This window comes from Phaethon lepturus, unplaced genomic scaffold, assembly GCF_000687285.1.
Source record: "Phaethon lepturus isolate BGI_N335 unplaced genomic scaffold, ASM68728v1 scaffold24317, whole genome shotgun sequence".
Lineage (NCBI taxonomy): Eukaryota > Metazoa > Chordata > Aves > Phaethontiformes > Phaethontidae > Phaethon > Phaethon lepturus.
In genome coordinates, this window is record NW_010552857.1 from 1,745 (window position 1) to 14,299 (window position 12,555).

At 37.7% G+C, this 12,555-nt stretch overlaps 1 protein-coding gene across 1 annotated transcript in view; it reads right to left on the reverse strand.

The window, feature by feature from the left end:
- Positions 1-434: 434 nt before the first annotated feature.
- CEBPZ (CCAAT/enhancer binding protein (C/EBP), zeta) overlaps positions 435-12,555 on the reverse strand; it is a gene marked incomplete at its 5' end in the record, with an annotated part of 16,029 nt that continues 3,908 nt past the window's right edge. The window contains 12 exons of the mRNA XM_010291363.1: positions 435-574; positions 1,375-1,456; positions 1,542-1,603; positions 2,057-2,140; positions 3,181-3,389; positions 4,440-4,500; positions 5,941-6,041; positions 7,469-7,535; positions 9,642-9,710; positions 10,856-10,958; positions 11,642-11,695; positions 12,204-12,292. Of these exons, the coding sequence (XP_010289665.1) occupies positions 435-574; positions 1,375-1,456; positions 1,542-1,603; positions 2,057-2,140; positions 3,181-3,389; positions 4,440-4,500; positions 5,941-6,041; positions 7,469-7,535; positions 9,642-9,710; positions 10,856-10,958; positions 11,642-11,695; positions 12,204-12,292 (1,121 nt within the window). The remainder of the gene's footprint in view (positions 575-1,374; positions 1,457-1,541; positions 1,604-2,056; positions 2,141-3,180; positions 3,390-4,439; positions 4,501-5,940; positions 6,042-7,468; positions 7,536-9,641; positions 9,711-10,855; positions 10,959-11,641; positions 11,696-12,203; positions 12,293-12,555) is intronic.

Here is a 12,555-nt window from a genome sequence, read left to right on the forward strand (position 1 = left end):
AAGGTAGGTTTGTAGCTGTTGTCTTCAGAATTATGGCTGACACTTCTGTTGCATCTTACATATAAAACTGATTTTATTATTGCTTAAAACTTAAAACCAGGAGAGACTGCAGAAGTGTTTATTGTTATGCATAGGTGTGGCTGGACTGTTAGAGTGTTGGGTAGAGTCCTCAGAACAGGAGGACTATACATCCAACAAAACTGGCCACAAAGTGACTCACTTTCAGCCATGCCTAACCTACAGCTGACGTACATGGATTTTCCTATTTTTCAGTGTATTACAAATCCAATGAGTGGTCTGGAATTCACGGCATAAGGGAGAATGACCAAATGACATGGTTAAGCAGCAAGAATTAAAGTAAGAAGGATGTGTGATTAATTAAAAAATTATTTTAGAATAATTATTGTAAAAATGTCCACATTAAAATGTCCAGTTCATCTTTTCGATTTCTTGCCTTTGTACTTGTTTTTCAGCCCTCTGTGCCTGAATTGTTTCTTCTTTTTGATGATGCTTTTCACATCCCTATTGTGAAGCCACTTGTCACGCTCTATTTCCCACTGGATCTGTTTGATATCTGTAAGAGGAAAGGTGAGAAATAAGGAGCCGATGGACACCTGACCATGATGTGGAATACAGATGAATCATAGGAAAGTTTAAACTTGGCTACTGTATTTATAAATGTTAATAAAGTGCAAGCTGACAATTTTATTTGACACTAGAGAAAGGTTTTTTTTTTTAATTTCACAAAACATGTCCTACCATCTCAGAAACGCAGGGTTTAAGACCACTCTTGCCATTGCTTTTTATTTTACTAATGCTAAGGCACACTTGTGTTAGGAGTACACAGTGTTTGAGTGCTGGTAACATTTTTAGGTGACACCAGCAAGACTTGTAAAAGCTCTAGAAAGGACTGATTATTCAATCATTATATACACATTTAGTTCATTAGAATTATTTCTGGGAAACTTCTTCTGCTTCACCGATACTACAAGGAAATACTCTACGAGGCAGGTAAAGACAGCCATGCCTTAGTCTTCCCTTCACAAAAATCCAGGTCACTGACCGAAGCTCACACACACTTGACAAATGGCATACTGCCTGTCCTTATTTACAGTGTGAAAGAGCAACATGATAGCCTCTCCCTCTTTTCTGAAGCCCTCCAGTAGTCACAGGTAATGTTAGCGCTGGGCACCCTTCATAACTGAAGAAAACCAAGTCATGTCTTACTGACGTTGAGCTACTGTCCCTACTGAGTAACTTCTGACTCTGTGTGTGTATTTCAGTTAAAGAAGGTTCATCTTTTTAAGTACAAAATCTGAAGAGAAAGAAGCAAAACAGCATTACAACTATCTGCTATTTGTAGTGTTTACTTACTTGCATTATCTCTGTTGGCCATGGCGTTCATTCCAATATTGTCAAACTTAGACCCAGCATTTTCATCCAGCAGATAGCCAAACTTTAAGGAAAGAAAATTTAGTATTTTACTACAAAAAACAAGTAAAATGCTTGATCACACTTTGCTAAGCACTGATCAAACTTACCTCTTCTGCAGACGCCAGTATACTGGCATCTTTGAGTTTTCTCTTCTTTCCTCGGTTGGATCCTTCAAACAAAAAGTATTATTCTTACGAGACAGAATTTCAAGTTCACAAAGACACTAAACCAAAGTGTTACCACGTTTTGGGTTGGTTTTTTATTTATTTAACAAGTCCATCTAAAATAGCCGTGTTAGAAACCTTTCTCTCCACCTCCTCTTAAAAAACAGGGGAAAGAAAGTTTCCAACCAAGAACTAAATACCCTGAATCTGTGCATCAGGTGCAACAGATGCACAAATTGCCAGTACAACTCCATCCTTCCTTCAAAAATTCCTCCTTGAATTCCCAGTCCTTCAACGGCAGATTGGCACTCTGAATTGGGGCACGCTTGTGGGAGGACAAGGGTAAGACCAACTCCTTTTCATTTATGGCTTATTCAAATCTAAACCCAGATCCAAAAGTGTAGATAATCTACTGTACTAAAACCTTCTGACTGGAAATCATGGCAGTATTTCCTTACCTTCAAGTGATCCCACAAAATTCGTATCTTTCTTTCTCTTGCCCTTCTTACTGACCAGCTTGAATTGCTTTTCATTGTTCGGGTCTGACAGGAAAAAAAAAAAAAGGATACATCAATCCCTCATTCTCACATCATATGCATGTATTTAAAGCACACCAGAGACTAAAATTTCTTTTTAGGCGTAATTGTCACAGTGGTCTGAGTCTTCACTTCAAAAAACAAGTTTAAAATACAGCACACACAATCAAATCTTGGATTTCTTCAACCCATACCATTAAAAATTGGTCAGCGGTGTGTCACTCATTATGCTTTTTTTCCACAGCACCCAAAATGAATTAAATATTATACTAAGACACATAAAATATGAAGGCTAAAAGCAGGTGTTATGTAAACCTTGAATGTCTGCTTGGTAATTTTGGTGAAATAATAATCTCATGAAAGATTAATGTGTTAACATTAACAGCTGTATAAATAGTTTACCTCCTTTACCCTCAGTCATCTTCCTGAGACCTTAAACTATTAGCTGAAATACTCCATTAATCTGTGCTTTTCCAGCCACAAAGTGTATACTGTGTAAACTGTGCTTTTCAGCTGAAAAGATAATAAAACCATGTGGGTGCAATGATCAGTTATTATTACAGCAGTAATAAAAACTTGGGTGCATAGCTGTATCAGAAGAGTAAGCTGTTATGAGACAGCAATTTAAATAAAAGTTACCTCATCTAAAAAAATCAACATTAACTAGGTCTAAAGAATTAAAAAATTACCAAGTACCAGATTTTATTTTTCTATTTGAGATCTTTTAATATTTCTGCCTACTGTAGCCAGTTATTTGTATATAAAGCTATTTTTGTTACTGACAATATTTTTGGACTGAAACAAACATGTCTTGTTTGCAGGTTTTTATACCCAGATGCCTAAGTCCCACTCTCACCTAGGAGACTGTGCCAGGAAATGTTTCACTTAAGACTTCATTGTCCAGAGAAGAACTTGTTCTCACTTCTTTACTTAAAAGCCAAAGCTCCTATTTAGGTAACTAAATCTGAATTCATATATGGAATTACATGTTAGATAACCTATTTTTAAAGCAGCTTCTTGTTTTCTGATAATACATAGTACTTTACCTAGGCTGTTACCATCGTCAGACACATCCATAAATACACCTCCCTCTTCATCCATATCGTCTTCAAAGTCTTCCTCCATACTTCCTAAGGAGACCTCCTCATCATCCAGATCACTGAATTCATCTTCATCGTCAGAATCCTCCCAGTCACCACTGGATTCCTCATTTCTTTGTCCCTTCTTGTTGCCTTTGGTTTTCTTTTTTATATTACTAAAAAAAATATGTAACAAGCTTAGCACTTCATCTGGCAAAATACTGTTTGCATCCAGGTAACATGTATCTACCAGGAAGCATTACATTAGAAAAGTTCAACATCATTGCAAGCTACTGTAAGTGTCAGCTGAGACCTAAGAAACATGTATTATGCACTCGGGTATGTTTTCAACATCGGCATATGCAACTGTATTATAAAAGTCAACCATTCTAGCAAGTTCTGGAGAGAATCTTATCCTGAAATTAACAGAAATGTCAGCTTCAGTATTTTGTCTCTTACGTGCCTTTGCTCCTTTTCAGAAAGCCTTTTCTGTAAAACAAACTGCTGGTATCCCTAGCAACTCTACTAAAAGAAGAAATAAGACTTCTAGATGGTTGTTTTTTGTTTCCTCTTTGCTATTTTTTACTCACACTAGTCTGGATCACAAAATTGTTTAGGTTTCACTAGAAGTTTAAGCTTTAGTCCTTTCACCTCAAGAAAAAAAGTTTCTGTGCTGATTCAGAAGTGGCATTGCAGATAATTTAAGTAAAAAAGGGTCTACTTAATCATTAACAGTTGGAGTCGATGATCTTAAAGGTCTTCTCCAACCTAAATGATTGTATGATGAAGGAAAATGCTGACTTCCTGAGAATTGAGCTCTGTGATTCTGGATTCCACAAAGTTTATCTGCTATGTTAGGTCTGGTTACAACCAGTCCTTACAGCAAGCAGTACCATTATGCCTCATGCTTATTTTTGTACTTGGTAATTCTCAAATAGAAACCTGAGACAATGCAAAACAAGTAAGATTTTGCCTTGTTCACTGGGTCACTGCATTGTATAAATAAAATACTACAGGGCTCACATGTCAAGCAGCAGACTGTAAGCACCACGGGATCACGATGCTCCATTATGGGACATGCAGAAAAGCAGCATTACTGAGCATTCAACTGCTATTGCCTTTTTTGCCAAGTGATGAGTCTTTTTGAAAAAGGTCTATCCAATTTTGCAGAGTAAAACTATATAGGTATTACAACAGGAGATGAAACAACCAATTTAAAGTCTTACCCAGCAAAATCAAGGTCATCTTGGCCAACATCAATGGCATTATCTGCAGCTTCAAATGTATCTAGGGAAAAAAAAATATGTATATTACTACAAAACAAAGTCAAAGAAATATGAAGTCATTGCAAAATACGTTATTTTTAGGAACCATTTTCCGGAACACTTTATATGATCTGCATCAGTAACAAAGGGCCCTGACACCAAAGGGTTCATACTCCTGCAGAAAAATACTCCACAAAACAGTTAACTAAAGCTAACTGGACTTTTTCTAGAAAAGTATTTTTCTTTAAAATGGAAGTTTTCTTTTATCCAGGACATAATTTCCAGCCAGAACTAGATGATGTGGGAAGCAGACACACACAAATGGACACACAATTGCCCAACGATTCAAACTTAGCTGGCAGGTGGGTATCACAAGTCTCAAACACTTGTCAGATAGAACAAAGACTCTATTAAGGTACCCCAAGCAAGTGTCCTGCCAGCTAATTTGTATGTTAATTTTCAGATTAGAATTTTGACAGAAAAGCAAGCAGACTAGAGGGTGAAAGCTCCTATCATTGGATTCACTCAGGAAAATAGCAGGTAGAATAAAAATCTGAAAAATTACAACTGCTTCATTTCAAAGAGTAAAAAGCTAACATTAGAGGGTCCTTAATTTAAGCTTCTGAATTTCTGGAGCAAATTCTCAGAGACAGTTAACTTATTAGAGAGACTAACAATAAAATGACAAACACAATTAGTAACAGATTCTTATTACCGCTAAGACCATACTAATTGTGTCACTGAATAAGAATCCTGCTATGAGAGCTCAGAATTCTCGAAAAATATGGGACAAAACAGTTATGAAGAGATAAATATATTTTCTTTTTTTCAAATACTTATATTACTGCATAAGTAAAACATGGAATCATAAAATAATGGACATTTTATGGTCCACTAACAAATTTAGATTCTGAAAAAAATCATACACTAATTCCTAAGCAAACAATGTACATGCTACAGGAAGAGCTAAAACTACTCAAGGACCTAAGCAAACAAATAACCTCAGGAAAGGTGTTAGGAATAATGAGAGAAACTACAAAAGGCCAAGCAGTAAAGGAAGGATAGAAGCAAGTGTTACATGCTGTTAGAAAAAGTTACTTACCTCTCAGGTTACATTAGGAAAAGAACAAAAAGACATGAACTGCCACTCATGAGCTTATGTTCAAAATCAGACAATCTCCAACCATTCGAACAAGCTGAATGTTACTGGAGTAGAGACAGCAAGATCTCTTTTAGGAGATGGCCATCCATCTTATCAGCCATCCAGCTGGCTTATGTGAGGGATAGTATGAACTGCTGGCTGTAGTAGCACAGAATGGGAATTGGAAAGACAGTTTTCTTCCACTTCCGTATTCCTGTACCTGCCTCTTCTATACGATATAAACTATAAAAAGGATAGATTGATAATTTGCAAAAGCAGGAAATACTGGGATAGTTACTGCAAGGAAAAGCACAACCTTACCCAATGCTCTTTCAAATTCATCATCATCTACATCTTCCACACTTTCTTCATCATCCTGACGGTTTTGTTTCTCTCTCCTCTTATCAAACTTTGAATAAAATCTGAAATAATATATTGCTTTCAGGCACAAAATTACAGGTGATCTTCATGACAAGTTTTTTAAAAAAAAAAAATGCAAATTGTTTCACATGTATGTTGCCAGTTGAAAATTTTAAGTAACAATTTCATGCACATCTCAAATCAGAGATATCTTCTTTGTTTTTCAAAGAGTAAGCCACTACTGTAAGATTTAAACCAAAGAAATTTCACAGCCAAAGGTGCCAGAAATTATTTTGAACATAGTGAATTTATAAAAAGGCACAAGAAAGATGTGAAAATCTACCTTATACTGATAAGGAAGAAAGGATGTAGTTCAACTTGAAGCTAACTGGGCCGGGGGTGGGGAATATAAAAGAGATTCACCCAAAAGGTTCTGTTAAATTTTCCCCTGTAGTCCTCTTTTTTTGTGTGCTTAGTTTTACCTTCTGTCAGACATTTTAAACCACTTTCTCCTCTTCATTTCATATTAAGGAACCACCAAACACAGAAGGCAAATTTGATCATATACAAGAGCAAAAGAGTACTGCACTTTGTATGGAATACTTCTAATGTGTAATCCCAGTTTCAGTCATCTTCAGTGTAATAATACTGTTAACTTTTCAGACAGGGGCATGCTTTTAAGCTGCTTTTCTTTAATCTCAAAATTAATACTGCTATTTTATTTATTAACTAACATTATACACCTCAATATTATAATATGAATTAATTAAAATGAGTAAGTTCCATTAACCTGATACTTCAAAAAATTTTAAAAGCCCCTACAGCAATGAATACATTAAACAAAAAAACAAACAAACAAAATCTAAAGTGAATTAAACAAGAGAAATGAAGTTAATTCAAACACCAATTTCCTAAGGAAACACTCACAGGTAACGCGTATTTTGATCTAGTAAGAACAAATCTTTGCCAAATGTGTATCACTTCAATTTTAGTGTTACAGCTGCATTTTTATATTATAATCTGAAAAGAATGCCAACTAAATGGAAAGAGCTATGAATAATAAAAAAGAAATACACAGAAAACCAGCTCCTCTGACTTTTTTTGCATTGTTCCATTCTAATAAGCTTTGATGCTAGTAACATAAGCAAGGTATATTCCAGATATTTTAAAATATACTGCTAATGCATAAGAATTACAACCCACAAGACATTCATCATTACCCATTGTTTAAGGTTTCTTTATTACAATGTCAACTTACTGAATTTTAGACTACGAGCACTGATTGCCTTTGTTCATAAGTGATGCTTTCCTAAGCATTTTTGCCAAATGTTGAAATTACGTTCTAAGGAAAGTACTAATATCACAAGCCACTCAATCAAATTTTGCCAACATTTGGAATACCAGAGAATACTTATGAAATATAATGGGTTTTGATGGCATTGCATTAAAACCCAACACTTAAAATGAACGTTCACAAGTATTTCATTACCTGTGAAAAAACACTTCATCCACTGGGATTTTGCTTTCATCTTTGGCACGGAATTCCTTACTGTTGACTGCAAAAACAAAAAAAGAGATGATTTTGCCTCAAGTTGAAATGATTTTCATTCTTAACCTTTTAAAAGGTTAAACAGCATGCACAGACAGAAGTATGCAGATACGCAGTGTCACCCATTAAATAAAGTGGAGGTAATCTCAAAACCTCTTCAAACTAACAGTTCTCAGTGTATATACTGATACCTAGACGTGAGCAGAACCCGTAGAAGAACTCAAGAGGCATAGCCCTAACCAGGTTCTAACTTAAAGATCAGCAAGGGATCACCTACAGGAGGAATGCATTTAAAAAAAAAAAAAGAAAAAAAAAAGAGGTAGGAAATAAGATAAACTTGCTGTCATGCCCTAAAACACTGGAACCACTCCTGCCCAGCACTCCTGGCAGTGGAAAAGCTCATCAGCAGCTGCAAGACAGGACCATACACCAGCTGAGCATAAGGAAGGGATTGAGCTTCACCTTGCCTCCATTTCTGAGGAAATGAGGCAGAATATGACACCACAACAGCAGATTGAGTAGGGTACTGATCAGGTTCCCTGTGAAGAAGCTTCTTACCCTCATATATTGCTCTTTCCTCCTCTACCTCAGAAATAAACCAAAGCATAAAGAGCTACTGATTATCTTAGTGGGCACAAATTATAGTATTTTCTAAGTGACAAGGGTCCAAGTTTCTGAAAACAGATGAGCATATTCATAGAGGACTCTTCAAATGGAATAGAAGGTACCAGAGGATTTGCAATCTCAGTTCTCTAAGCCTCAGCAGTAATGAGCTACATGCAACAGGTAAAGATTTCTGTATCCATATCAATACATCCATATTTTTGTACCAGATGTTTCATTTGTAGAACACCTAAATTCCTCAAATCCAGTTCTAAATGCTCAGTCTGCTCCTTCAACTCAGAATAAAGAGTATGATAAACAAACTGTACCTTCAAATGCATTTTACATAAAAATTCCTGCTTTAAGTTTTGATATCCATAAAACCATGCATCAGTAAAGGTACATCAGCTAATCTATATAGCTAAAACCTCTGTGCAACACAACAGACCCAAAGTTAAGAGGAAAGGGCATCCCTGGGAACGTTACAGAGACTCTACCACAGAAGGTGGTACTACTTCTGTCCTCAAACAGCATGTTTTACTGATGGTTTACCCTGAATTTTTAACTGCTGGTTCTTATGTCCAAATCCTGCCCTTAATCACTGGGAACAGTGGGACTAGACAAAAGGCAGCCTCTATCTGGAGGCAGGAAGACTCCTAAGAAAGTAACAGTGACAGAGATACCTTACACTAATCCTAACAATAGCTGCTGCTATGGCATTGTATGGAGCAATCCATATTATTTAAAGAGCGAGCTTAATGTGATTTAAATCATTGCATAAACCAATTTTCTGAGATTAAGTCATTTTTTAACCATAATAAGCAGAATAAAAGTCGTTATATGGTAACTTGGAAACAAAAACAACTTTGTAACAATGTTCTAAGCTTTTTATATAAGGTTGCAAATCTACTCTTTACCAGGGGAGTCTATTTCCTTTTACAGGCATGCAGGAAAAGGTAACTTAGCGTAACAGAAGGATAAGAAGCATACCCAGGTCGTAGCAAAAACAGCACAGAAAACAAGGCATGCAGTTTTCAGTAGCCCTGTCCTTTGCTGTTATACATTTCTTAATGGGATGGCTAAACAGAAGGTATGCTCATCATCATGCATTGCATAAGAAAAAGGAGTTACTACTTACAATTAGCGGGGGGGGAAACAGGGAGAAAAGAAAGGTCTTTAAAAAAAAAAAATCGGTGTTTAAAGCCAAGTGCTACAGTAGAAGATAAAGCATTTTCCTACTCAAAAAGCTAACAGCTGAGGTAACTAACTTTCTCTATGTCATTTGATCTTAAAATGATTCAACAGATCCTAAGTTTCAGCTGTGGAGATTCCATGCACCCTTACAAGAAGATTAGACCTGATCCAGAACATCAGGCACCAGCACTGCACTCCTGATGGACAGGACTTTCTTTTATTGCTAACAAAAATAGCATAGACAGTGCAGATGACATAGGCCTACAATAAGAATTCTTTATCAATCATAATTTTAACTGAAAAGGGGCTGGCTTACCTGCAAGATTCTGCATATCTTTCATAAACTGCTTCTTCTTTGGCTGCATTACCACACTGCTGGTGTTTTCTGTGGCAGAACATAAATCAGAAACAAATTACTTTATTGATACAAAACTGGGAAGAACGGTGATAACACCAGTGGGTCATGCTGCCATCCAGAGGGCCTTTGACAGGCTGGAGAAGGGGGCTGGCAGGAACGCCATGCAGTGCAAGAAGGGGAAGTGCGGAGTCCTGCACCCGGGGAGGAGCACCCCCATGCAGCAGTATATGCTGGGGGCTGCCCAGCTGGAAAGCAGCTTGGCAGAAAAGACCCTGGGTGTCCTGGTGGGCACCAAGTTGAGCGTGAGCCAGCAACGTGCCTTCCCAGCAAAAAAGACTGATGGTATCCTGGGCTGCATGAGGAGGAGCGTTGCCAGCAGGAGAAGGGAGGTGATCCTTTCTACTCAGCACTTGCAAGGCCACACCTGGAGTGCCGTGTCCAGGTCTGGGCTCCCCAGTACAAGGCAGACATAGGCATACTGGAGAGAGTCCAGCAATGGGCCACTAAGTTGATGAAGGGACTACAGCATCTCTCCTGTGAGGAAAGGTTGAGAGATCTATGATTGTTCAGCTTGTAGAAGAGAAGGCTCAGGGCAGATCTCAACAATATATATAAACACCTGAAGGGAGGGTGTACAGAAGATAGAGCCAGGCAGCTTCCAGTGCTGCCCACAACAGGGCAAGAGGTGATGGGCACAAACTGAAACACAGGAGGCTCCAGGAAATATTTTTTCACTATGATAGTGACTGCGCGCTGGCACAGGTTGCCCAGAGAAGCTGTGGACTCTCCACTCTTGGAGACATTCAAAAGCCATCTGGACAGCCTGGGCAGCCTGCTCTAGGTGGCTCTGCTTCAGCAGATGACCTCCAGAGGTCCCTTCCAACCTTAATCATTCTGTAGTCTTTACATTCCCCTATCACTTTGCTTATTCCTGCTAGGCTAGCAATTTCTGCACTGCAGATGTGAGAGTCAGCAGTATGTGATTGTCAGCTGGTTCTGAGCTGCAGATGTCTCCCTTGCAGCCCTGCAGACTGATCCCGCTCTTCTGTTGTACCACATGCACCCTGAATACTCGACAAGCATGAAGAGTGACTTCGCAATCTGAGAGAAAAAGAGTTTGGTCACCATCAATAACCAAGATCATACGCTAGTATGTACAGAGAGGTTCGTACCTTTGCCTTTATGGAGTTTGGGATTTCTGTACACAAAGCGATCCAAGAATCTCATTAATGTGAAATCCTGCAAAGGGTCACCAGAGTACTGAATGTGATTTCCCTGAAAGAAGAAAAAAGCCAAAAATCATTAAGGTCTTCATTTTAGAAAGACAGCAGCTAAACACAGAGGACTCCAACAGTCCCAGAACGACATTAAACCATACTTTAAAAAGATAAAGACTTGGGGATAATTCATCATATAAGCCTCACCAGTTAATACACTCCTGTACAGGTTCTTATTTTTGGAATTTCACTATTTTCCTAACTAAAAACAATTCCTTCACTTTGTTTCAGTGATGAAATGCAATGTACTGTGCTAACAGCAGTTAATACTCAGCACTATTTGGATACCATATATTCAAATGAAAATATATATTTAAAATATATGTTTGTGTAGGTTTAAGTATTTTTGGCATGATACCACAGCAGTATTAAAAAAGAATTTGTTCCAACAGCAGGGCTCCCCACATAACAAACCCACTTCAAATAAAAAGAAAGACCAAAACTCTAAAAAAGCTTTAAGAGTCATGTAATACCCACATTTTCTACCAAGTTAATTATTTCCGTGAGCAGTCTCCTTTAGATAAAACACTAATTCCATGAAAAGCTTTGCATTTGAGTCTATGTTACAGTGCTGCGGAGCTGCTAGTTACCTGCAGAGTGCAAGGAGTATTTTTTCAAATGGCAAAAGACAGCTAACAAAAAAATCAAGCTTCAAAGCTACAGACTAGTGAAAACACTTACTTCTAGAATTGTTTTTGCAAAGAGGGCCACAGATGGATGAAAATGTTCAGAAAGCTGAAAAAACATGAATGAATCATTTATTTCTACTTTAAAAATAAAGGCAATCATTATTCATGTTGACGTATCTGACTCCTGACAACACCACTATGTCATAAGACCACTCTGTAAATAATGCACAGATGCATGTAGTAGTGCAAGGTTGATGTGCTCAGTCCTTGAACAACTGAAGAACTTCAAGTTCTCATCTTTTGTTTGAGTTAAATACATCCTTACTTACAATTTTATTTAATTCAACACTAAAAAGCTTTATGGATACAGCACTTAAGATCCAAAAGTAAAAAAAAGAAGACTGTTCAAATCTCCACTTGAAAATTCCTATTCCCTACTCCAGAGTATCAGCGGTGTATGTAACTATACAAGACTAAAGCTGAACAATGTGTCATTTAACTGTTCTGTTTTGTTATCCAGGTAGCTATTCCAAGAATAACCCAGTTAATTTTCTTCTCTCAATCCAACGGCCACACTAAGAAACACTGTAATCAGCAACATAAGAATGTCTTACCTTCTTCAGTTCCCAAAGGCTTGTACTTTCAGCACCACAGTATAAAGGACTTCGGTGCATAGGATCATATGAAGCTCCACTCTTCCTGCCTGAGGGGCAGAGGAGATGGAACCAACTTAAATTTCCTCAGATGACTTTAATGAGAGTATTATTTTCATTTCACCATGATAGTAATGGTGCCCATCATTCTTAGCTGGACAAGCCACAGATTCATTCAGTAGCAAGTAAGCGTTATATTCAGCTGCCCTTCCCCAGTGTATCGTCAGGTGCACAGGTGAGTTCCTACATGCTTCCAAGCAAGCTCCTGAAACACCCTGCTCTGTTCCAAAATGTCCTCAGGAAAGAGGGAAAA